Source organism: Leopardus geoffroyi, chromosome A3 (assembly GCF_018350155.1).
Source record: "Leopardus geoffroyi isolate Oge1 chromosome A3, O.geoffroyi_Oge1_pat1.0, whole genome shotgun sequence".
Taxonomy (NCBI): Eukaryota; Metazoa; Chordata; class Mammalia; order Carnivora; family Felidae; genus Leopardus; species Leopardus geoffroyi.
This window is the reverse complement of record NC_059336.1, coordinates 130,947,775-130,974,333: the sequence shown is the minus strand read 5'-3', so window position 1 is coordinate 130,974,333 and position 26,559 is coordinate 130,947,775. Positions and strand designations below refer to the sequence as shown.

The 26,559-nt window shown below is 52.5% G+C and overlaps 1 protein-coding gene across 2 annotated transcripts; it reads left to right on the top strand.

Annotated features, from left to right (window-relative positions):
* Window positions 1–261: 261 nt before the first annotated feature.
* On the top strand, window positions 262–26,559 carry TRIB2 (tribbles pseudokinase 2). 2 transcript variants are annotated; one of them, XM_045447684.1, is made up of 3 exons: window positions 262–474; window positions 6,850–7,142; window positions 24,048–26,559. In XM_045447684.1, the coding sequence occupies exons 1-3, from the start codon at window positions 277–279 to the stop codon at window positions 24,514–24,516; spliced, it is 960 nt and encodes a 319-aa protein (XP_045303640.1). In that variant the 5' UTR covers window positions 262–276; the 3' UTR covers window positions 24,517–26,559. The 2 variants fall into 2 exon arrangements, with proteins under 2 accessions (XP_045303640.1, XP_045303639.1); XM_045447683.1 differs by having other exon boundaries at window positions 388–2,096.

Genomic DNA, 26,559 nt, shown 5'->3' with positions numbered 1-26,559 from the left:
CTGACGGCGCTGCGTGGGGGAGACGCGTGGGTAGCTGCGGCCGGGGGACTCCAGCACCGCCGCCCGCCGTGGCGCCGCGACCCCCCCCCCCTCCCCGCGGCGGGTGCACTCTCTCCCGAGCCCGGGGCCGCGGAAGGATATCGCGCTGCCACCTCGCCGGGGCCGAGCCGGAGAGCCGCGAGGCCGGCGCCCGCGCCCGGGCCGGGAGCTGCAATGGCAGTGGCAGCGGCTGGCGGGCGCGGGGAGCCGCCCGCTGATTGATGGGCGCCCGGCTCAATGAGGGGGGCCCGGGCGGGGGCGGGGCGGGGCCGGCCCTGGGCTGAGCCAGTCGCGGGTGCCGCGGGGAGGGGCGGGGGGGCGGAGGCTCCGTGGAAATGTGTCGGTGACATTGAATGGGGAGACGGAGCGCGAGCGAGGCGCGCGCGCGCACACCCGCGCACACAGGGCCCCGCTCGCTCCGAGATCCCCGGCCACGTAAGTAACTATTAATACCGCCTCGCCGGGAGTTGCGGGCGTGCTGAGCTCGGGGATTGGCCTCGGGCACGATCGGCCATCCCCTTCGATTTTAAATACACATTCCGCTTACCTCGGGGGGAGAAAGAAAGAAAGAAAAAATAATAATAAAAGACGAAGAAGAAAAGCCATCAATTTTCTCCAAAACAGACCCCACCGGGCAATTTGGGCTTTTCGGGTAGGGGGAGACGGAGTTGTCGTAAATTATTCCAAGGCAAGATCCAGGTATCCAGCGGGAAAGGAACGCCGCAGGTTGGCTGGGCTGGGGGCGCATCCCCTTCCAGCGCCCGGAGGATCCCCCGGAAGCTCGTGCCGGGGGAATCGGAGACCGCCGAGCCACCCTCGTCCCTGCCCGCACTTCTCCCTTTTTTTTTTTTTTTTTTTTTTTTTTTTTTCTTTTTTCGGAGGACGATCTGGAGCACGAGCGAGCAGCGACAGCATGAGCCTGTGCTGACCTCCGCCCGGCGGGCCAACCCGGGCTTTGTCGCGGTACCTGCGCCCGGCCCGCGCCGCAACTCCGTGCCCGGCTTTTGCAATCTTTTGTTGGTAGCGCTGACCGCTCCAAGTTAAATGCTCCCTCGCTATTCTTTTTTTTTTCTGTTCTTTTTTTGTCTGTTTGTTTAAATTTTGGAGAGCTCTTGCGATCTTGGAAAAGCCTCAGACGCCATCTACAGTTAAAACGTAGGTAACTACCCTCTCCGGCGCCCCCTCTTCCACGCCCCCCACCCTTTCCACCAAAAAAGGGGGTGCAGCGCGGATTCTGTCTGCCGTGCGGCGCGAGCCGGTAGACCCGTGCTTATTTCCTTTTTCTTTTTGTTTGGTTTTCTAACGCGTTGAGACTGAGCCGCCGCCGTGCGCCCCTGGAAGATTGCACGAACTACGGCCGGGCTCCTCCGCCCCGTCTGCGTTTCGGAAGCCTGCGTGGGGATCGCTTCGGGAGACCGGGCGCTGCAGCTCCCCACCTTAGCAATCCGGTTACTCGCCTAGCTAGATCCGCGTTGGAAAGCGAGCGGGAGAGAGAGAGAGAGAGACTAAAAGTGCGGGGATTCTGCAGATCGCTGGCTGCTTTGGGGTAACAAAGGGACCCGAGTTGCTGCCGACTGAGCACCCCCGGGAGCCGGGCTCGGAGCAGACAAGGTGCCCGGCGGCGCCCATTTGGGGGCTTCTAACTCTCTCTCCACGTCGCCCCTCTCCCGTCCCCTCCCCTCTCGTTCCCTTTTAAAATCCGTGGCACCGAGGCGCCTGCAGCCGCACTCGCCAGCGACTCATCTCTCCAGCGGGTTTTTTGTTTGCCGAGTGCGATCCCCACACTCATGAACATACACAGGTCTACCCCCATCACAATAGCAAGATATGGGAGATCGCGGAACAAAACCCAGGATTTCGAAGAGTTGTCGTCTATAAGGTCCGCCGAGCCCAGCCAGAGTTTCAGCCCGAACCTCGGCTCCCCGAGCCCGCCCGAGACTCCGAACTTGTCGCATTGCGTTTCTTGCATCGGGAAATACTTATTGTTGGAACCTCTGGAGGGAGACCACGTTTTTCGTGCCGTGCATCTGCACAGCGGGGAGGAGCTGGTGTGCAAGGTAAAGAGCCCGGGGTTTGTTTTTGCTTTTTGTCTTTTAAAAAGATTCCCCGGCCGTTTGGAGGGGGCGGGAGGTCGCCGAGCTCCGGAGCTTTGGGGGAGGGAGACTCGCGGGATAATTACCCGTGGCCTCGTTAAATGGGTTTATTTATTTGTTCACGTTCGGCTAGTTGCGAAGTTTTTAGAGCGTTGCAGACAATGGGGCGGGCTGCGGCGGGGGCGTTTTGGGGAGAGCCTGGGGCGGGGAGGGCGGCGGGGACGGCGCGGGGGCCACGGCGGACACGCGTGCTCCCGAAGGCTCGTGGAGCGCCTGGGCTCAAGGCCGGGTCCCGCCGCCCAAGGGATTTGTCCCTGTGTCTAGCCCCCTCCTCTTCCACCGTGGAGTAGGGAATCCCCCGCTAATTTTAAGGCACTGATGACTGGGTTCCCTTCGCAGCCATTGTTCTTAGAAGCGTGCAGGTGTTGAACCTTTGTTCGGAAGGTGCCCTTTAAAAGACACACACAAAGGTGTCCCCTCTGGCGGAGCCAGGGGCCCAGCGCGGGGAAGGAGTTTACAAAGATCTCTCTACTGCCTGCAGCCTTGAAAGGAGGGTTGGGGGTGGAAATCAAAGCCGCCAGCGCACCTTAGGGTGTAGGAAATAGTGAGTCCTTTGGGTCCTTCTCTCCTCTCGTTTTTTCTCATCTCCGGACTTCCGTGCCTGAACACCCCCCCCTCGCGCCCCCCACCCCCAGCCCACACCTTTGCCTGTATGGCTTACAGGCTGGCGTTTGGAGCCCCAGACATTCGCAGTGCTAATTCAGAGCCGGGCACTTCAGTTTCCTTTTTGTCTCTGACCCCCAACAGTGACTGGTGTGTGTGTCTTTGTGTGTGTGCACTCCAGAGGAGGGGGGATGAGAGGGGGGGCAGTTGCAAAAAAAGAGAGAGAGAGATTGGGAGAGAGAGAGAATAGAGTAGAGCCTACTGCTACCCAGGCATTGGACATAGATCAAGAATTCATTGTCACTTAATTCTACATTTGCTCACTCTTGGTTTTCCTGGGGGTCTGGGGGGGGGGAGCGGAGGCTAGGGGGGTGGTGAGCAATGAGGACCTTTGCTGTCTTTGAAATGGGCACTCTGCACAGCTGTGCTACAAAAAAATGCATCACACTTTTACCATCAACCACAGACTGCTTTATTTCATAGGGGACTGGACTCTTGCAGTGTAAATAAGGGTTTTGTGGGGGGCTTCAGTCAGTTTTGCAATTGCTCAGTTCAGATCTCGGGAAAGTCAGGGACTCTTTAAATAGAGCTCTCTCCTTGTACTGAGCATCTGGTATTTTGCATCTTCTCCCAAGTTATTGAGACTCAGAGCAACTGTGCCCGGTTAACCAAAATTCAGTAGGCTATTCAGAGCTGGATTGAATTCTCAGAAGACCTACAACGTTGCACAATAGGGGCGTCATCCTTTGAAATGAATGAATTCCACCGAGCTGCCACTGTCCTATGAAATATGCACAATCGCCCCGCAGTGAGTGTGTTCACTCCTTTTGCTCAACTTCAGTACAACATTTCAATATTTTTCAAAGGCTGGAGACGCTTGCACGGAAAGGGATTCTGCCTCCAAATTCTGCAGGAGCATCTTGCTGTTATTTCTTTGTTTAAAGGCAGAGGTGATTCGCCCCTACTGTTTCTTTCTCCCTCCAGATTCTTCAAGGCATATTTCACTTGGGGCTGACCTTACAGTGTCATTCGTGGACTTGCTCTTTGGCCTGAAACTGTACTTAATCTGCTGGTTTAGTTATTGCAAAGATTGAATCAGCCCCTCACCAATTACTGTGTGGCTGCGAGCGTGTTTAAGTGCAGTATCATTGTTCCGCTGGACAGAGGTCATCCCTTTAAGACACGGCAGCCTCCGTTTTCCTGCCTTTCTACCAGAGGTGACATGGGTGACGACTTTTTATGCAGCCATCCTTGTCCATATCCTAGGAAGCTCCAAGTGGTTTTTATAAGGCTGCTTCCGTGAGCCACCCTCAGAAATCCGGTGTGAACTCAGCTTACTGTGGGGCACTGTGAAATGTATACAGTGCATCAAGTTCCTTTTGATGTCTCAGAATATAGAGTTCATGTCTCCTAGCTCTGTATTGACCCAAGGAAAAAGTCTTTGCAAAAACTGATCAAATGTAAAGATGCCATTACTGTAGAGGACCCTGGAGAGAATTCTACAGGATGCTATTTGGGGTCATTTAACCAACATAAGCAAGCCTGTTTATTGTCTCCAGGAACCTACTTTAAGCTAGGCAAATGGAAGAAGGGAGCTTCAGGGGGTCTTTACCTTATCATTTTCATGGAAATGATGGTAGTACAGTGCAGATTGACATAATTAGTGCCTTGGCATAATGGGCACTTTTTTTTTTTTTTTTTTTTTTTTTTTTTTTGGTAAATGCTATTAATGATGGCCTAATCTTACTGCCTTATCTCAGCTGTCACATTATGTAACTAAGGTTCCAAATTACACATTTAAAAGAAGCCGGCAACCAGGCTTATGGCTTGATTTTGCATTTGAAGGTTATGGTTTAAATACCAGTCCAACCCCATAAAGGCCTGTTATAGCTGCTAATAAAAGTTTGGTTCCTACCCATTTGGGAGAACCTAAGTATTTGTTTTGTTTTTCATGCTCTGTCCACCATCTTGGAATTTGATCTCTTCTACAAAGGGTACTGGCTATTTCTTGAAGCTGCCGTGAATGTTTCTTTTTTTTTTTTTTTTTTTAAAGAAATTTCTGTGTCCATTCAGTTTCTCATCAGTGGAGCAGGATAACAGATTGAGGGTGTTGAGCAAAAAAATCCCCTTTTATTTTTCAAAAAATGCAACTTGAAGGAAGAAGGAGATTGTAAGTAATCTTAACTCATGAGCACTGGCGACCGGAGCCCGCAGCCTGATGCTTCAGAACACAGCCTGCCCGTTACATAACACAGAGTGTTTATGTTAGCCACTGCAACATGTCTATTACTCTCTGTGAAATTTTTGAGGCTTTACTTGGTTTCTGCTGCCCACAGCCTGGGTGTTAAAGTTGACTCAGGGCATTTCGGATTCCTAATTGAATGGACCTCTGAGGTCACTGCTCGTAGGTCATCATTTGACCATATCAGGGTGTGATTTGTGGTCTCTGGAGATAATGAAGTATTCATTCTTAAATTTTGGGTTATAGTGGTAGCAGCCGTGCCGTCTTCCTGAGATGCCTCATTATGGTTCATTCACAACGTTACTGTTACTTTGCTTCCTCGCCCCGGGTTAGCACCAGCCCTCTGAGGTTCTCACCGTCCTTGTTGGACTCACCGATTTCTTTCGGTTTTTGATCCTAAGAGCCTGTGTGCCTGGATGGGTTTGGGAAGGTCTGTGAGTCCCCTTAAAATGAATCTCCTATTGTGCGTGCATCGGAGACTGGGCATTGTCAGCGAAGAGGGGACAGAGCTCTTACCAGCTTCTCCTGTGGGACCCAAAAAAGGTCAACGGTGTTCTAAGTCAACATCTTCCGTCTCTGAAGGGGAGGGAGGCCCAGTGACCCTGAGTGCTTTAGCCATCTTATCCCGATTATTGGGGGCCAAGCCAGGATTAGAGCCTCGGTGTGGTGATTTCTAGGCCACGCTGCAAAATGGGGATCAAGGAGAGGATGTTCTAACTAATGAAAAAGATTTAAGAAGCTAAATGGTGGTATGCCCGTAGCACTGAGTGTTGTTAGAGCATTCCTGGCTTCCAGTGCCTTCCAGCAAAGCCCCTCATGCCTGCCCCTCACTCCTGCAGGCACAGAACAGAGTCATGTGCCCACATTCCCAGGCAGATAGGAAAACCACATTCCAAACCCAGGGATTTGTAGTCCTGATTTAGTGGAGGTCTTAAAATGAATGAAAGCTTTTTCTTATGACCTCAAAAATTCTCGGTAGTGTTAATTCCTCTTAGGTTGCTTTCAGAAAGGTGTCGGGGATGGATTTTCTTTTTAAACAACCCCACAATGAGGTGGCATGTCACAGGCTAATTTTGATTCACAGAAAATCATTGCATAACTGATTCATTGAGCTAGATAGCCGTGCAGGAAATAGAGAAGCGTGTCTGCTTTCCTATTACAGCCTGTGTCCTATTCCTAATTCTGCCGCTGGGGCTTGATTTGACTTGCTCCCTGAGCCTCGATTTGCACATCCGTAAAACGAAGGTACTGAATTAGATAACCCTAAGGCAGAGTCTACGTTTTTCACTGTTAATTGCTCCTGTCTTACAGTGCTGTGCAACGCCGTTGCAGAGCATAAAATATGTTGTCCACAATCGCTGTAGTGGTACAGAGATGTACATTTCTGCTCCGTTTTGCGTTTGGAAGGCGAACAAGGTGTCGTCTGTGCAGCTCGGGGTGGGCCACGTTCCGATTTTGCTTTTGTTCCTGTCTCAGCGGAGGTGATCGGGACTTCCCGTTTGTGTGCTGTATGACCTCGCGCAAACCGCTTTGACCTTTATTTTCTCCTATAATCCTCCCCACGCTGTGGGTCAAGCGCCATTTGCCCATTTTGCACGTGACCGTTCGGAAGCCCAGAGAGATCCAGCAGCTTATTCAAGGCGACCCAGCTTTGGGAGCGGCCGGCAGGGCCGGTGTGGTCTGGGTCCACGTTCAGTGTGCTTTCTTGTCCCCTCAGAAGCCTGTACGGTGGGAGGTGTCCGCACCCTGTGATTTTCTTGGTCGTACAAGAGGGATCGCTGACTCTCCGTCTTGTTGTGACCCCTGCCCTAGGTGTTTGATATCAGCTGCTACCAGGAATCCCTGGCCCCGTGCTTTTGCCTGACTGCCCACAGCAACATCAACCAAATCACCGAAATTCTCCTGGGGGAGACCAAAGCCTATGTGTTCTTTGAGCGAAGCTATGGGGACATGCATTCCTTTGTCCGCACCTGCAAGAAGCTGAGGGAGGAGGAGGCGGCCAGACTTTTCTACCAAATCGCCTCGGCTGTGGCCCACTGCCACGACGGGGGGCTGGTGCTGCGGGACCTAAAGCTGCGGAAATTCATCTTTAAGGACGAAGAGAGGTGAGTACCCTTCCTGTCCAGACCTGACACTCTAACAGGCCGTCCAGGAGTGGCTTGCGTGAGAGGTTGGAATGGACTATTTTTTTTTTTTTTTTTTGCTGCCTGCTGTCCAGGTGAGAAGAGAGGGTGGGAGGACAGGGGTGGGGGGTGGGAGTGAATGAATATTGCAAGCGTTCTAAGCGCCCTCGGAAAACAAGTCGCTGCTCCTCTAAAGGCGTTACAGAATGCTCAGAGGGCAGGTGCCAGGACACTCTGTGACCCGGTCATTATTTTTGTTGCGGTGTCGTCAGCTCCGAAGGGTGGCTGCAAGCCTGTGTGGCGTTTTCAAGGTGCATGAGGCACGATGGCGATAATCATGCCTTCAGAACGCTCGGGGCCTGGAATCAGTCATTTAGAGCCCATTCGTCCGTTCCCTCATTCAGGAATACCTCAGGGTGCGTGTGGGTATCAGTAAAGTGTGCGTGTATAAATCACAATTCTCAGTACCCCTGAAGATCTGTGTGCATGAGCTAGTTGACTCACCTGTAAAGGAATGTTCCAAGCCCTAAAAGAAGATGATCTCCCGGGTCGGATGGGAACTGGGGGCTGGGATGTGAGTTTTAACTGGGACTTAGAAGGCAAGAAAGATATTTTATAGGAGACGCGATGTCGGACCAGACTTGAAAGATGATGAGTATGTTACGGCCAATGTGGGAAGGACCCGTGTTGCCGGTGAGGAACCTTCCAGTGCAGATGCACAGCCGGGTGAAGGTCTGGGTTACTGGAGGCGACAGCTGGACAGGCTGCTGGGCATCTGGGTTCCATTCATGCTTCTCCCATTAACTCGTTGCGTTCTGTTTAGCAAACCCACTGGGGCCTGCTTTGTCCTCCAGCTGACTTCCATTGTTAAAACTCTTCCAAGCCACTTATTTTTTTCTCTTTTGAAGAATGTGCGTTCTCAGAGGGGTGGAGGCCACGGATTCATATTCGTTGCCGACTCTTCCAAAAATTGTTCTAGAGTTTCTACACACGTGGGTCATGGAGTTACCACGACTGCCTTGGGCATCCTCACCTCCTACTAGGAAAGTGGTTGGTGAAGTGAAGGTCCGTTGTCACAGAGCTGTTAAGAGCCGTCTGAGTTCAAAGCTGGGCAGATCTGTGCATCTGCTGCAGATCTTACTGTCAAACCTTCCTACCTTCCGGTCAGTTTGGCCTGTGATCTTGTAGGCTACTGCTTCTCGACGTCGGGTGGTGTGCACTTCGTTTTTGGTTTTGTTTTGTTTTGTTTTTTTCATCTTTATGGGTTGAGCTAATTGGGAAATGTCTGGGAAGCATTGTGGGATTAGCAAAGGTAAAGGGCCTGTGGTTACTTAACCCAAATGGGATCATTTCATGAGCATTTGCAATCCAGCTGAGTATTCAAGGTTCAGAGGGCCTGTGGCCACAGAGATTGGTTATTGTTCCACATTTTTACCCATAAACAGATATCTTAGGCATTTGTGGCAGCCAGTATCCTGGTCTTTTATAGTGCACGGATTTGACCCTTACTAATAAACTGAAGAAGAGGGAGCCATTCAGAGCTCTAGAATCTGGGGCCACACTTAACCATTTCTCGTCTTCAGCTCAGACGTGTCTGCCCTTGGAGCCTGGAGACTCAGGTTTGTACCGTAGTTTCCTCTTTAATACTTACTCTCTGACCATTTAGATTGGTCCCCGCCTTCTGGGCTCAAGTTTCTCATCCTTTTATTGTCCTGGCTCTGTTTTATTGGTTCTGAGGTTTTTCTGCGTTACAATAGATGTGTGTGCTTCTTTGAATATTCTCATTGGGAAGTAAGTTCCGCCGTGACTCCCAGCAGAATCCCGACAGAGATACTTTATCCTTCTGTGTGCTACCTTTCTTGGACACAGAGTAACTCTAACTTCTAAAATGAGAGGTTAACATGTTACTGTTGAGCTTAATTCTCTCTGCAGGTTGGGGGTGGGTATCCTTGTGTTCATTTCATAGAGGAAGACTCAGAATGTGGGAAATCTCTCCGTGACAGACAGGAAAGAGTAGAAGTAAGGACATGTGCTCTGTTAAATCAGCTCTCAAGAAATTCATCTGCCTGCCCCGGGCAGTAAGGGCAACGATGCCCTCTTTCACGGGGATCCAGGTATCACCTTTGATCGTGTCTCTTTAGAGAGGAATTTCACACAGCAGCGAGTATAGGGGGTGGTGCGTCCAGCGATAGCACGTGTATGGTAAATACATACTCAGGAAGTGGGTCACAGTAGGGTGGACACCCCCAGGTCAGAACAAGGGGGCACGTGTAAACTCTGGGGCCTCCAGGGGGCCATCCTTCAGTCCTGTCATGTTTGTCGCTGCCTGGAATCAGAGCCCCAGGGGTGAGGGTGCTGGCCCCAGTGCCCACGGCTCGCTGGAAGCAAATAAGGGGCTGAGTCAGACCTGGCTTGTCCTTTATGGTGGCAAAGCGAAAATCCTTGCTGTCCCAGTGCCTAGAGAAGAAATACCAAGATGTCGGGGTGCCTGGGTGGCTCAGTCGGTTAAACATCCAACTCTTGATTTTTGGCTCAAGTCATGATCTCATGGTTCATGAGTTGGAGCCCCACATCGGCCTCCATGCTGACAGCGTGGAGCCTGCTTGGGATTCTCTGTCTCCCTCACTTCCCCTCATGCACACACCCTCTCTCTCAAAATAAATAAACAAACTTAAAAAAAAATACAACTGCCAAGAGGTCAGAAGCTTCTGACACAAGGACTGTGCATTTCTGGTGTTGATTTTGGAGTTTGTGTTGGACATTTGCAAAAGAGCATGACCCTTTCTAGAAAGATCTAGAAAGAAGTATCCCATGTGAATGTGAAACCAGAATACTTCACCGAAGCACGCATGGCAAAGCTAAATCCTTTTTAACTTTAGAGAGCAATTTCCTTCTGAGAAAGGAAACGTAAGTGACAGGGAGGAAGCTGGTCATCATCTGTCCCTGGCGTGTCTGAGAGCACCTGAGCCCCGTGCAGCCTCGCATCGCTGCGGGACTGTCAGGGGGAAGGATGACTCCTCATCTGATTGGCGAGGTGACTGGGTTGCACAGGAGCTAAGTGACCTTTCTCAAGGTCACTGCCGGCATGCCCATGGAGCTGGCCTGGAAATCCTACCGTTTGACCCCAGAGCTCTTTCCCTATCCCTCACCTTTCTGAAGGCTCGGTGGACTTGTCCTTCTTAGCATGACCGGTGTCTCCGTCTGGGCAGCTCTGAGAAGGTCGCTCTCATTCTCAAGGACACTTTAAATGTTCTCATTGGTAGCCGATAGGAACTTTGTTTCCAGCCAGCTGTCAAACTTTGTGTGAAAGAGGAATAATGCCTTGCAGCCTTTCTCCTTGTTGTTTTGGTTGTTAACGTCTCGTTCTCAGAGCGTGAGTCTCTGGTTTTGTCACTCAACGTGTTTCTCCCTCCGTGTGTCCCACAGCTATTGGGTTTCGCAGCAGAGTTTCTCTTTGTTGGTCTGCACAGTGGCCCGCATGGAGCAGCCCGCCCGTGTTTTGAGGGGGGCAGCGGTCTGGGACCTCACTGGGACCTTGCTGCTGGCAGCTCTCGCCATCCATGCTAATCAGCAGGACCTCCTCAATAGGTATTTCGATAGCACTAGAGCCTATGCCTCTCCTGACATCATGGCACCTGTAAGAAAACAATGGGTTGAATTGGAAAGGCTTTTGAAACGTTGAACGATGGAGTCTGTGTCTGTGTTCGGACCCTTTATGCATTGGTCCTATGGGGGAAAAACACAGAGGAGGCTTTTGGAAGCCCTGTGTTACTAAGCTTCCATCACCAGACCCCTCCTTTGTGCATGGCCTTTGATCTCTCAAGGATGTGCTTCTTACTGGTTGATTCTCTTGCAAGGGGTTGAAGGTGAAAGCCCTTCCCCCCTCCCCCGCCCTCCGGGTTCCCAAGGAGACCTGTCTGTGAGCTGACTTCCTATGCATGCATTTACGATCCTGGACTGTAACTGAATCCATGACCAACCCGTGAGAATATTCTTGGTGGCGCTGTGAGGGCCATCAGTCCAGGTTCCCAGAAACAGCTCTGAAGATGCCACCCCATGTTCTGTTAGGGCCTGATGGCAGTGTGCCTTGTCTCTCTGTGTTGAAGCCGCAGCACCTCAGATTCTTTGGCTTCCGTTTTATTTTGGTTTGGGTTCTAGATGCAGATTGTCTCTACCTCTCATTAGCTACCCGGTCTGGGAGGAGTCCTTTAATGCTTCTGAGCTGCGGATTCCTCAGAACAGAAGTAAGGTCTGCATCCCTGTTGGTGGTTGTGAGAGCTGAGTGTCGTGATCCAGAGGGCGCACAGGGTGGCCAGCAGCTCCTAAAGTCATGGATAACCTGGTGCCACTATGGAAGAGCCATTCCCAAGGCGCCGGAAGTGCATGGAGAATGGGCTCCGCCCCTTGGGCGGCCATTTCACAAGGAGTGAACCCTTGGGGGTCTAAGGGTTCAGGTTTAAGCCACATTGCCCTCTCGGTTAATGACAGGCATTGCATCAGTGCTGCGGGGAGGGGGTGGGACCGGTGACCAGCAGGGCAAAAGCGCAAAGGGCGGGGTGGGCGGCTCAGCAAGGCCAGGAGGTAGACGAGATGTCCGCCCGGGAAGGAGCGTTCCAGGCGCATGCGCTCCCCCGGCCGTACGCGGCCACTGTGTTCCCAGCTTTGTGCTGCTGTCTCCTCTGTCCCTGGGACGTTTCTGCAGGACGGACCTGCAGTTTTGTTTTTGTTTTGAGGAAGTTAAACCCTTACCCTGATTGGGCTCACTCTGGACACACCCTTTGCATCCACAGTTTCGGCAGTAAAATCGGAGATGGGCTGATGGGGTCAGAGGGGCCCCCTGTGGGTGGGAGCCCTGAATTAGATAGAGGGCAGTGACCGTGCCGCTCTGCCCGGCCAGCCTGTTCTGGGAGGCCTCGTGTTTGAATTTGAGCCTCCAGGGGAAGGCCTGAGGCTGGGAGAAGACCCCTTACTCCCACAGGGAGGCCGAGGCCCTGGATTCTAGGCCCTGCTCCTGCCCTCCTTACTGAACTTAATCTTGAGAAGTTACATAAGCTCTTCTGTCCAGATTGCCTCATCTGCGGAGTGGAAAGAACAAGGAGACTTTCTTTGTGAAATTAAATGAATTAATGCGGGTGAACCCGGTGCTTGGAACCTGATCAGCCATCAGCAAGCGGTAGCTCCTGCCGTCCTCACATCCTGTGCACTTAGTGACAGGATGACACTGGGTGACACAGGGCCAGCTCGCCGACTCAGATGTGGGGAGCCCTTTAAGCTGCTGCAGCCTGGGGCTCCCACCGTGGTGCCCGTTTTGGCCAGCTTGATTTCTCTTCTCCCTTGGGACAAGGCTCCTTGCCACCCCCCCACCCCCAGCGCCCTGCTCCCCCGGTCGCAGTTCAGTGTTGACGTTTCACCGCACAGAAATACCCCATGTGAATGGAGAAACATGCCTCTGTACATGTTTCTTCTTTGGTTAGAAGATTTTTATCTCTTGACGTCACAGGTTTGATTTCCTCTGCTTCGTGGAAGCTAATCAGTGCCTGCTTCTGCGGGAGGGAGGCCGGACCCTTTTTAGAAACCCCGCAGCCGCCCTAGGGGCCCTCGTGTAACCATCTACCTGGGCACCCTACCCGTGTGTCCTGTGGGGCCCAGGCCTTGTGTTGCCCTGACCTGCCAGTCTCTCTCTCTTTCAGTATTTAGCAAAGTATAGAGTATCTTGCTTTCTTTCGTTAGTAACGATTTACATTAAGTGGTAAGTCACCGTATTTCAGGAAAATATCTTACCTTTTTGCTTCCCAGGAGACAGAGCTCCTGAAATTCACTTATTTATGTGGACCACTCTTATGTACTTCAGGCATGCCAACCCTTGGGGAAGGCTCACTCCCCCACTTCTCCCTGGATGGGTAAGCGGTCCCCCCAACCACAGCACCCCTGCAGTCTCCCCTCTGCTCACATTGTACACATGCATCCCGAGACCGTCCCCGTCTCCTCCTGGGCTGGGAGCTTCTTGGGGACTGAGGCTGCCTCAGTTTCCCTGCTGCCCACAGTGGGCACTGCGTGAACGAAGATCTTCTTTATTGAGCGCGTGCATCTCAGATTGGATTCTCATGATGGAATGAGAGAAGAGAGAAGTGGGGGTGAGTACAGATCGTTGGTCTCTAGATCATTCCCCAGATTGGGAGCCCCTGAAAGGCTCCGTCTTATCGGTCTCCCACGGAGACATCTTTGCAAAGAAAGCTCCTTTCAGCCTTCCGCCTCAAATGAGAAATTAACCCATCGTTGCCATTTGGATTTAATGATTTGTGCAGAATGACATTTGAGACAGGGCGGTCAGTGTCTGTGGCCGGGTGTCGCATTTATGAAAAGCTTCTCTAATCACAGTGAGAGGGGAGAGCATCCTCAGGGTTCCTCCCTTAGAAGTGGGCTAAATAGTCGGCATCCTTCAGTAGGATTTCTGGCTGAGCTGCTTACTGCTTGGGCTTAATCAGTTAGTTGATGGGCTGGACTGAGACCCTGGGAAGGTGAGGCCAAGGGCACAGCCGTAGGAGTTTTTACTGCCTCACTGAGCCATTTGACCTTAGCCTACCTCCTCTGACGTGGGTTGGAGATCGTGAACTTCCAGTGCCCGTTCTAGGTGCTGTGGAAACTGCCGTGGCAAACGAGACTGAAGGCTTTCCCTTGTGGGACTTACAGTTTAGTGAAATAATACCTAGATACACCATGTGCCAGGCCCTCTTCTAAATACAAGGGCAGTTAAGTGAACTGATTTAATCTGAATTAACTACTGTATATATACCGACCAGCTTAAAACCAGTGAGGAGGGGCGCCTGGGTGGCTCAGTCTGTTGGGCCTCTGACTCTTGATTTTGACTCAGGTCATGATTCCAGGGTCGTGGGATTGAGCCCCGCATTGGGCTCTGCACTGAGCACGGAGCCTGCTTGAGATTCTCCCTCTTCCTCCTCCTCCTCCTCCCCCTCTGCCCCTCTCCCCTGCTAGCTCGCAGGCTCTCACTGTCTCTCAAATTAAAAAAAAAAAGAAAAAAAAACAGTAAGTTAGTGCTATTATCACCATTTTATGGATGAGGGAACTGAGGCTCAGGGTCCCACAGCTAATCAGCGGCAGGCCTGGGGATTTGTACCCAGGATACGGGACTCCTGAGCTTAGGCTCTGGAAAGACCACACTGGCTGTTGGAAATAGAAACTAGCTAAAATTCCGCCCCTTGTGTCCGATCCCCAGAAAGAATTTGCTCATGCAAATAGGCAACAAGTAAACACCAGCAGGACCTGACCGGCCGGAGTCTAAGTGAAGCTCAGTGCTTGACCTTCTCCGAGCAGTCATGGGCCACTAGTTCATTAACCCCCTGGACAGTCCTGTGATGTCCCGTTCTGTTTCACGGAGTGGTTTTGTTTTCTGTACAGAACTGTGAAATGGGGTCTGTTTATCTTTCTGTCTTCCCTATCTAGCCCAGGACTGGCATTGTAAATACTTGGTGAATGTCTGACAGTTGTCTAAGTGGGTGTGTGAATAGCCCCCTATGCCCAGGAGGCATAAATATTATAAGAAAAATCCCCTAGAGATATTGATGGCAGGAGGCAGTAGATGGAAACACATTTTAAATGTCCTTTATCCAGTACTCTTGGGAGTTTCTCTAAAGCATGAAATAGAGTCCAGCCTATTTGAAATTTCTTTGGACTGTAGAGAGTACAGTTCTTAAGCAGCATCATGCCCGGATACTCTGAACTCCAGACAGCATGTTGGAGCTGGGGGCATCTGAGACGTGGGAGTCGTGCTACTTTGCAAATATTGATTAAGCATCTATTTTGTACCACATACAGCGCTAGGTGTTAGGGGTACAAGAATCGCTAAGGGGAGTTGTTGCCCGATGGAAGACAAAGTGTAATAGTTACTTTTCGTACCATGTTACGGGTTGCGGGTGGGCATTCGAGAGCCCTGTGGGAGCAGGAAGAGAATGTTCCAGCGGTGGAGTGGGGTGTAGAGAATGAGCGCGTCAGTGCGGAGATAGGTTCCTTCTTGGGTTAGTCTGAGTGAAGGAGAGAGAAGGGGAGGGTGTTGGGAAGGATGAGTAAAGGCCAAGAGACGTGAGTGAGCTTGTGCAGGGGGGGATGATGTACTGGTGGAGGGTGCTATATGGGGGTCAGAGATAAGACTAAAGAGGGAAGCACAAGTCTAGGGCCTGGGTGCATGCCCTTGTCCTTAAACTTGACCTGAAATCCCGGAAATGCTACTGAAGGGTTTTTCTAGACAGGACAGGATGGGGTCAGGTTGTGATTCTGGAAGCGTATGGGCAGAATGGACCCGGGATGGGTATTGACTGAGGCCGAACCAGGCCCCAAGCGGTGGGATCGAGGAGGAGTGGGTAAGAGGTAGAATTAACCCCAACCCTCGGATTTTTACAAACGAAATGAGGAGGGAATGTCCTTCTCCAAAGTTCTACAACGTGTTGGCGGTGTGACCCAGAGCAGGGCTCAGGTTTTCTGGCTTCCAGAATTGGTCTAGTATGTGCCTGGGCCATCTGGGTGAGGCCCAGGTTAGGACTCTGCCAAGTGGAAATCCCTGCCTGGCCCAGCGCTGGACCGCTGCTCCCAGCGCTCCCTGGGTCGGTGGGGTCAGAGGGACTGGCCTGAGCCCTGCTCCTTCCCTGCCAGTCGTCCTGGGTAGGAATGTTCTGGACCCTGAGTCAGCCTGACTACGCAGGAGGGCCGGAGCAGGAGCTCGAGGGGTGCCTGGCTCCCTCTCCCTGGGAGAATCCAGGTTGGGTGGGCCCTCGGAGCAGTGCTGTCCTGCCCTGGCAGGAGATTGCCTGCGGAGCCTTTTCTGAAAGGCTGGATCGATTGACTCGGGATCAGGGGATCCTTTGGGATTGCGTCTCCCTGCAGAGGAGCAGGAGTCCTGAACAGAGGACTGAGGAGGAGCTCTGAGCGGCGCTGCCTGTCTCCGGGTTCCCCGTCTGTTCCTGTGGAGACACGGGCTGCCCTCGGATGGTGTCTTCCTGCAGTGGGACGGCCTCGGGGGTGGGATGCGATGGCTTCCCCGCTGTCCTGTGGTCATAGTGTGTCAGGGCTCAGACGTGCACCAGCACGCAGACAGCACAGGCCTTTCTGTTGTGGCCGGCCAGCGGTGCTGTGGAAACATCTGGGTGCTTGAGTCGGATCGGGCTTCTCATCACGACCGTACTGTTCCCTAGCAACTTCCTTCATCTTGGTAAGCTGTGATTTTTCTAGTGCATCACACGGGTGCAGGAACCTCCTCCCCCCCCCCCCCCCCCCCCACCTCCCTGACTGTGGTCAGGTAGTGAGAGGATATACCACCTGGGAGAACCAAGCGACCCCTCCCTGTTGGTTACCTGCTGCCCTCCTGCTGATCTGGAAGCAGCTTGACCTTGGTGTCGGTCTGGTCACTGAATCTACAGGATCCGGGATGTCAGTGGCTCTCAGGGGTAACTGTTGGAGAAAATCTGCGCACTCAGGAAACAGAGAACTCGAATGACGATTTATCTGGCAGAGTTTAACAGCCTGTGGCTGTCACGTCGGCTTGATGGCAGCCTACGGTGTGGGACAGTCCGTGGCTGGGCACCCCCAGCGGTAGCCCCTGGTGGGACCCTTGCTTGCACAAGCCAGCTGGCAGCCAAGGGCAGCTTTTCAGTACTGGGCAGAGTGAAGCCAGACCTGGCCGCAGTTGACCTGTCTCACTTGACCCTTTGCCTGCTTGGACACCCCCCCCCCCCCACCCCCCTCCATGGAATGGCCTTCAGTGACTTCTCTGAATTCCACTGACCTCAGGACACCGGACTTCCCGTCCCGGCCAGGCCCACTTGGTCTGGCTGAACTCCCAGCCCAGCCCCACCCCGGCCCACCCTGTCCTGATCCCTTCCTGCCGAGAGCCCAAGGTGGTGTTTAAAGGTTTAAAGACAAAGCATGATTTGCTTGGCCAGGCCACTGTTGACTTTTTTGGACAGAGCACTGATTTGGAAGCTGAAAACCTGGTTTTGAGTCCCAGCTCTGCCATCGCTTGCTAGGTGGCCTTGGGCAAGTCACATCTGCTCTCTGTGTCTCAGTGTTTTCGTCTGGGAAGGGAGAGGGTCCAGCCACCTCTCTCTGCCTCGTGAACTTCCACAGTTAGGTCACGTGAGTGCGGGTTTTTGTCTGTGATCTAGTGCTCAGTAAACCTGGGGCCTTCCTTTCACAGGTTTTCTGTCTTTGTCACTCAGGAAATCTGTGTTGCTGGTGACAGGATGTGTTCTGGGGCGGGCACCAGCACGAAAAGCCTCCAGACGTGGACTCAGAACTCTGTTTCCTCCGTTATCCCGTCTGCGGGCTAGGACACTTAATCCCCTGTGCCTCAGTTTCCTTATTTCTAAAGAGGTTTGTGTGTATCATAATACTTGCCTTTCGGTTTTGTTATGAGAAATAGAGATGCGGACTGAAAAACTCCCAGCACCTAGTAGATGTCTTACTCACGGTCACTGTTGTTGTCACCACAATTGTCATTGTTATTATGAAGCTGTCACGGAGGAGACAGTGCAGTTCCTGTAGTTTCAATTAAAGACAATTTATGATTGAGAATTTTGAAGCAGGTATGTTTACATTGTACAGAAGGGAAACTGAGGCTGAAAGGTCTGGCCGTGGTCACACTGGTCTTGGGCCTGGGGCCACGGCGAGCCATGCAGGCCTCGGCTGCGAGTGGGTGGGACACTGCCCCTTGGAGGCGGGAGTAGGGCCGTATCCTGCTGGTCTGGCTTCCTCACCTGGCTGGGGATCTGATGGCACAAGGCCGGTAGCCAAGTGCACAGGCTGCCCCCGCGCGAGCCTTTTCCATTCAGAAATTAAAGCAAAGCAGGCTGGTTCCTGCCTGTGCCAGGGACGAGTTGCAAAATGCATGCAGGGATGCAGATTCTTAGCCAAGTGGATTCCGCCCCAGGCTACTGGCTCTTTCCTCCAAGAAGCTGCCTGGAAGTCGCCACTGTCATTCGTAGCTTTTTTGGTCACAGCAGTTGTCCACCCTCCCTCCCTCTATTCTTCACGTACCATTCTATTCCCACCGCCTCCTGGTAGCCCACTCTGATTTCCCTAGGAGTTAAGGAAGTGAGAAGAATGAGCAGGGCACATATTTGGGGGTAGAACATTCCAGGCCAAGGGAGAAACCAGTGCAAAGGGCCCAGGAAGGAACATGGGCAGAGAATTCACATCCACTTGGATCTGCCTGAGGCTTGTTCCTCTGTCTTGTCTCGTAGGCTCTGGGGTTGAAGGCGGGGTGGGGCTTATCTTACTAATAAGATGGGTTAGAGTCGCCACCATTTCTTTGCAGATTTCCTGTGCTCGGCTTTTCGGAAGGTACTTGCGTTGTTTCGTTTAATCCCCGTAAAAACGGAGAAGATGGCTGTCACACGTCCTGTCCCTAACCCCAGTGCCTACTTTAAATGCCCTGTCCATTCGTTAGTGGAACATTTGAATTCCTAGGACCCCCGTGCCCTTGTTGATTGTTCTGGAAATCGATTCCTTTGCCTGGGAATTTATGATCAGGGGACAGCAGAAGTTGATTGAGGGTTCACTTGCATCGTCCCTAGCGGCCAGGTGCAGGTGCCCTGCCAGGCACCCCTCCCCCCACACTCTGAAGAGGAGAGAGGGGCAGCCCTGCTCCCCAGAGGGGGAAGCCAAGCCCCAGAGACCTTCTGAGGGTCCCTGCAGTTGGGCGGCAGGTCCGGCGCTGGGACTACAGCCCAGCCCCAGGGTCCCGACGTGTGCGCCCGGAAGGTTCTGGTTTAAAAGACGCAATCCAGACTGCTTGCCTTGACTCTCACCCAGGAGTGATGTAAACAAGTTCGGGGTGTTCTGAGAAGGAGACAAGGTCAGAAGAATGCTTGCGAACCCTGCCCTTCCTCCCCATCTTTATTCCTGGGCTTCTCTTCCTCTTCTCGCCTCGCCTGCCTGGGATGTCGGTGCCCCTGGCCCTGGGCGCGTGTGTGCTGCCCCGGGGAGGGGGTCTCGTGGACGGGGACGCCCTGGCTGCTGTTCCCTGGGCCGGGTGCTCGGGTGGGTGGGGCAGGCCGAGGGCAGGGGGGGCTGGCTGCCTGGAGCCAAGGGAAAGGTGAGCGCCCCGCCCCCGACTGGCCTCACTGGCCTTGCTGGCTCACCCCTTCTGAGCATTGGGCTCAGCGTCCACATAAAGGGATGACAGTTGCTGCCTTGGAAGCTGATGTTAGAAACTTTAAAGAGGAAGTATATGTAGATACCTGGCGGGTGTTTAAGGGCACACTCTGGCACATCGCGCAGTGAGCCGAACGTGACAGGTGGATCCGAAGCCCGGCTTCTGAAGGGAGGCGGGGGAAGTGGCTGGGGCGGGGGGGTCAGCTGGGGCGGCGGGGGGGGTCAGACGAACATCAGCAGCACGTGGGTGCCCTTTCTGTTACGCTCTCGGATTCACTGGGTATTTGCACAGCCACCAATTGCTGGAGGTGGAGGGGGAGAGAGGCGAGTGCCGGTGAGTGGGTTCCTCAACAAGATTGAACCCTTGGCCATGGGTGAAGGCTTTTTTCCTCTGATCTGGCGAAGGGTTCCAGAAGAGGCGTCGGGGTGGAAATAGGGTCTCTGCTGCCTGGGGGAGCGGGTGGGTCACAGGGGGAAGGTGACCGTCGCCGTCAAGGGTTGTGTCCTGGAAGGGGATAAGTCTGGAAAAGGGCTGCAGATGTGGTTTAGCATAAGGAGCTTGAGGTGGTGACGTCTGTCCCCTGCAAGGGCTCCGCCAGGAGCAGTTCATGGGTCTGAAGGCACATCTGTACCTGTCCTCACCCCGCCAGGGACTGAGGTGTTGGAATTTACAAAGCCTGTTCCCGTGGATGCTCGACCTGACATCCTCTTAATCCCAGCCAGGCGGGCAGAGCAGGGCTCTTGTTCCTTCAGAGGTGAGCACACTGGAGCTCTGAGGGGTTCCCGGTGTGACTGTCCCTTTCACTCTGATTGACGTGGTGTGACTGTCCCTTTCACTCTCAGAGGGTCTGCTATGTGGCAGGCCCCGGTCTGGGAGCAGGAAATACAGCCATAAAGAGAGGCGATGTTCTCCACATACAAAGCGACCTCAGCCACCTGCTCCCGAGCTCCTGGAGGTGGCAACGAGGTGATCGCCCTTGCAGGGACCGCGGGAACCAACGCAGGACTGAACGGCGATTCCCGGAGCCCTTGTGGGGCCTGCGAGTCCTGGGGGCGGGTGCTACAGGATGTAGGATGGTCAGCCAGGGGCTCTTTAATGAAGCTCCTTTGAGCAGAGACCTGAAAGAAGAAAGAAGGTGAGCAGGAGTGAGACGCCCCTGGATCTGATAGAAGAACATTCTGGGCAGGGGCTGGGGGAAGGCGTGCACAGAGACCCCAGGGAGCACTGTGGCGGGTGGTCGGTGTGTTTGAGGGACTGTGAAGAGGCTGGAACGGGGCGGGGGTTCAAGAGGCCTGGGGCTCACCTCGCAGCCTTGGGGAGAACGTCCCCCAGACCCACTGGACACCGGACCGTCCCTTGCTGCACAGCTAATTACCGTTGCCGCAGCAGCTAGAGTTATTCCTGTAGGCATTCTGCTGTCACGACAGTGACCTTGGAGGCCAGGAGTCTGGCCAGCTCCTGAGCCAGGCGGGGCTGCTGCTGGTGAGGGTCGGGCAAAGGAGGCTGTTGAGGGAACCTCCTTGGGCTCGTGATCTGAGCCCCCTCCCTCCCCTCTCTGGGTTTCCGTGACTCAACTCCTATCCCGGAACATCGCATGAGGCTGGTGTGGGTCTGCCCCACCTGCTGCCTTAGGTTAGAAAGAGCAGCAGGAAGAAGGAGATTTGCTTTCCAGCAGCCCAATTCCAGATCAACACATCTAGGCCCTTCCTGTGTCTTGAGATCATTCACTGAGGAGGGAGGAGAGGAACAGAGCGTGTGTGCTCCAGGTTATAGTGGAATATGGGTGAGCAAGGAACGAGGGTGCGTTGCTATAGATGCGAATCCCATGGTGTTAAAATGGGCAGAGACTTTCAGGCTGTCTGGTCCAGACGGATGTGCGAATGCGCTCAATGCTGCTGAACTGTCCAGTGAAAAATAGTTAAAATGATACATTTTATGTATACTGTACCATAATAAGAAAATTAGGGGCGCCCAGGTGGCTCAGTCGGTTAAGCGTCCGACTTTGGCTCAGGTCATGATGTCACAGTTCGTGGGTTCGAGCCCCACGTCAGGCTCTGTGCTGCCAGCTCGGAGCCTGGAGCCTGCTTCCGATTCTGTGTCTCCCTCTCTCTCTGCCCCTTGCCTGCTCACACTCTGTCTCTCTCTCTCTCTGTCAAAAATAAACATAAAAAAAAAATTTTTAAAAGAAACAAAGAGGGGCTCCTGGGTGTCTCAGTCAGTTGAGCATCCGACTTCGGCTCAGGTCATGATCTCACAGTTTGTGAGTTCGAGCCCCGCATCGGGCTCTGTGCTTGACAGCTCAGAGCCTGGAGGCTGCTTTGGATTCTGTGTCTCCCTCTCTCTGCTCCTCCCCCACTTATGCTCTGTCTCTCTCTGTCGCAGAAATAAATAAACATTAAAAAATTAAAAAAAAAAAAAAAAAAGAAACAAAGAGATTGACTTCCCAGAGCCACACCACAGGTAAGAGGTGTAGTGTGGCCTCGAATCTGCCCCCCCCCGTCTTCCCCGCCCCCCCCACCCCCACCCCGGGCTCCGAGCCCGGTCCCTTTACCAGTGACACGGCCATTTATGGCTCATGGACAGAAATGAGTGCAGGGGAATGTGGTCACTCCTTAGTCTTTGAGACTTCTGCAATCCAAGTATGAGATCTTAGAATCACCCCAGGGTTTCATCACATGTTTTGCTTATAGAGAGCTAACTTGATGACCCTGAACCTCGTCTTGCTTCCGTGGCTCCCTGAGTAGCCTTGGTGACCGCCCTGAAGGGGTAAGCCCTGTCGCCCAAGGGAGAAGGAGGATCAGTAGTTCATGGACCCGAGTCACAAGCTCAGATCTGGGAGGAGAGCCCCGTTGCGGTTTTTCCTCCTCCCCGGCCATTTGAGCCCCGTGGCGCCTCTGGACGACGGGACGCGTGCTCTGGTGTGCACTTCTGAGATGAAGGAGGCAGCTGTTGCGATGACACCGACCTCGCGGGACCTCGTAGGCACTGTCCGTGAGGCCCTACCCCGTCACTCCGGCCCCTCCGCCCTGTCCCGTGTCACCTTCGTGGCAGGCATTCGTCTGTGTGATGGAATGGGCCCGAGTCTGCGGTCTGACAGCTCCTGGACCTGAGCCGTGGAGGGTTCTGGACGGGAGAACAGGAGGAGGATTTCCATCCTAAGCTCTGGAAGGTAGCGGTACCTAGCTTTCCACTCAAGGAACGGCAGGGCAGGGAAGCGGAAATTCTCAGAAGGCCCCTGAATCAAGGAGAGACGCCGGTCTTAGGGGCTTATGGTGCTGGGTCGGGGGCAGCCGTCAGCCTTAAACAAGTCCTTTCACGTCTCGGTGCTCAGCTTTGTTCACTGCAAGTACGTATTATTTTTAGGAATTTAACTTCCAAAACTATTTACTGAGCCTTATTTTATGCCCAGTGGTCACGTCAAGCCCTGCTGTGCAGAGATGGGTGCTAGGCCCCGGGGGCTCTGAGTTCAACGTGGGATTTCTCCATCTCTGTTCAGGAGTGCATCCAGGAGGGTCCCGGAACCCGTCAGCCAGCTCATTCGTCCTTAAATGGCAAGGGGCAAGGGCACCTGTGCGGCTCAGCTGATACAGAGACCGACTTTGGCTCAGGTCATGATCTCGTGGTTCACGAGTTCAAGCCCCACGTCGGGCTCTGTGCTGACAGCTCAGAGCTTGGAGCCTGCTTCCGATTCTGTGTCTCCTTCTCCCTCTCTCTCTGTCCCTGCCTCACTCGTGCTGTCTCTCTCTCAAAAATAAACAAAAAATAAATAAATAAGTAAACGGCGAGGGCAGATCGACAGACATACCCCTGCACTCATGAGACCTCAGCATCGTGTGTGAGTTGTCACAGGTAGAAGATACAGGCAACCAGGTCACGTTAGTATTACGTAAGTCAGGGACCAGCCCCTGGGAATGTGATTGGCAGGATGGGAGGCAACTTCAACAGCAAATCTTGGCAAGGGGGGGTCAGCCCTGGGAGGGCTTAGCTGCTGGTAACGGATGCCTGCTCGAATACATTCCCCAGCCCTGCCCGTGTCCTGGAGAGGCAGCTTGGTATTGGGGAAGGGAGGGACAGGTTGATGAAGCAAAGTGTGGGGCAGGTCTTCTCTATTTCCCAGCTAAAAGGCGGTGAACAAATTATTCCTACTCAAGCTCTCTGAGCCCGGATGTTCTTATCTGTAAAATGGGATCATAAAATCTTCCATGTTTAACAAAAAGACTGTTAATAAAGCCAAGATACCATTGAGTAAAAGGTCCTTCCATACTGTGTTCTATCACGTCAGCCGGAAGCTTGCCGGAACGTGTGGACAGAGCTTCTGGGAGCTTCCCAGTTGGCTGGATCTGAGTTCAAATCCTGTGACTCCCCATCACTACCTAAGGGCGTCTTTGAGAATAACACTGGATCCTTACTCCCTCATCACTGAGATGGGGAGATAGTCAAGTCATTTAGAGTCTTTACTTGCGGGAGGTGTGGGAGCCTCCCACCCCCAGTAGCTCTTAAGCCTCATGCAAATTCCCTGTCACTCTTGTTCACTCCTGGGGCCCCCTGCCCTGGAACAGTGTCTGGCACCTAGAAGGCACCTAGAAGTCACGTTTGGCTGGTTGAATGAATGAATGAATGAAGGGTCTTGGAAACATTTAAGCAGGAGCTGTGTGATGTGACAGTGATGAGATTCCTGTGCCTCAGAGTGCCCGTAGGAGCTCACGCTTTCCTCTCTCTTGCAGGACCCGGGTCAAGCTGGAAAGCCTGGAAGATGCCTACATCCTGCGGGGGGACGATGACTCCCTCTCAGACAAGCACGGCTGCCCGGCTTACGTAAGCCCAGAGATCTTGAACACCAGCGGCAGCTACTCGGGCAAAGCGGCCGACGTGTGGAGCCTGGGAGTGATGCTCTACACCATGTTGGTGGGGCGGTACCCTTTCCATGACATTGAGCCCAGTTCCCTCTTCAGCAAGATCCGGCGGGGCCAGTTCAACATTCCAGAGACTCTGTCGCCCAAGGCCAAGTGCCTCATCCGAAGCATCCTGCGGCGGGAGCCCTCAGAGCGGCTGACCTCGCAGGAAATTCTGGACCATCCTTGGTTTTCTACAGATTTTAGCGTCTCGAATTCAGGATATGGTGCTAAGGAGGCGTCTGATCAGCTGGTGCCGGATGTCAACATGGAAGAGAACTTGGACCCTTTCTTTAACTGAGCTCACGCCCCACAGAGACTTAAGCAGGTACCAGGAGCGAGAGAGGGCAGAGGAAAGTCCTTCCGGGGCACGCACGTCGCCTGGCTTGGTGTTAAGACAGACACTGACACTCAACGTTTTCTCGGTTCAGAGAAGGAGAACCTTCAAGGAGCTGACCGAACATGTAGCATGGGGGTGAGAGATGTGGGGTGGGAGTCTGGGGTCAGGTCGGAGGGGTGGGAGCCCCTGGCGCTTCCCCCTTCCCTGACGCGGCCCCCGGAGCCCACCCCTGCCAGCGGGGCTGTTTCTGCCTACCCCACTTTTCATTTGTTCCAAAATAGTTGCAGATCCTGACGGAGCCCAAACTCTCTGCCTCAACCACACATCTTGGCATCGCACTGTTAGCTTTTAACTTCTTGTCACGATTCAGGGAAGGTACAATTGGCCAAGGATTCTTTCTTTCTTTCTTTTTCTTTTCTTTCTTTCTTTTTTCTTTTTTTCTTTTTTTGAAACAAGCCAGCCACCTACCTGATAATTATTAATGGGGTTCATTTAAAAAACAATTCGGTGCACACAGACTGACCTGAAACCTGGGTGCTAAAGCTAAAAGAAAATAAAAGTCCAGTTTGTGTCTCTTAATCGCTCTTTTCAACTCATTTCTTCTAAATAAACGATTTGCCATCCTGGTCAGGAAATGACACGTTGATGCTCTGCTCCCTGAAGGGGGAAGAAAAAAAAAAAAAAAGTCTGTCCTTTAACAAAGTGATTCTGTTTTGTGTCCACGGGTTTGTGGCAGGAAGCTATTAGAAGTCAAACTTCCAGAGGCATTACCGCTATTAGAGTTTAAAGAAAGGAAAGGAAGGGAAGGGAAGGAAAAAAGAGAAGTCCACTCCCGAATTTCTTTCCTCTGAACAACGAGGGCTGCCTTATAGATGGTCCTCTCTGCTGGGACGATGGCACCAGGGCCAGGTTAGCGGGAGGGGCATATTGAGAGTCTGAAGCTTTTCGCAACACTCTGTTCTCAACGAAACCTCTTGTCTCTGTTTTATTGGATAACCAGTGACGCAGAGCAGGTTGTCACACGTGATGAAATCCAGGGCAGCTATTTTGTTTCCTTTAGGAAGAACAATCCTTTTGGCTCGGAAGGCCCTCTGGTTTGGACAAAAACCCTCGGTAGAGACAAGCGGGAAGAAACATCAGCTGAAAGCTAGGATGTTATAAATACAAACAGCTCTCTGTCCCAATACGCACCTTTGTGTTTTCAAGAACTCTTCTATTTATTAAGGAAAATGTCACATTGTGATGTATTAAGCGAGTACTTCAATTACGGGTTGACTTGGGATGACGTTACATGCTGTAGTTAACATTTATATATATATATTTTTTTTTCTCGTTTGAGTATCTCTGTCCCTGAAATAACCTTTTGTTTGGCTTTTCTAGATAGCTTTGTTTGATTTCGAGTGGCAACTGTTTTTTATTACGGCTTTTCTATTGCTGTATGATACAGAACACTTTTGGCATAAATATTTGTGTTTCCAGTACCTCAGTTGTTTGGATTTTACCACCTGTATACGTTTTGTGAAATGGTCATGTTTTTGGGTAGGTAACACGTGGACTCTAGTATGTAAATGTTACTTGAATCTGTGCTTCATTATAGTATGTAGCATGTATGTGCAGACCTTGGATGCTTTATGCCTGTTCAGCAGGGGCTCAGCCTTCACGTTCCCAGGAGGGCGGCTTAACCGTTCATAGTCAGGAGACAAGGCGGCCATGATTCTATTTTGATAACGGAAGATAACAAAGGAGAGAGGTTTTTGTTTGTTTGGGTTTTTTTTTTTGTTTTGTTTTTTTGTTTTTGTTTTTGTTTTTCACATTCTGAAGATGGTGCTGTGTCAAGAAGGACCTGTTTTTCTCCCCCGTCCCCTATTTTTTAAGTACCCTGTAGGAGGAAAGGTTGGTGGCATGCATGCTGGGAATCTATGGCCTCTGGTGCTTTGTCCTGTATTTGGTTTAATGTTTTTGTCCTAATCTCTTCAATCAATAAAATTGTGCGTATTTAACTAA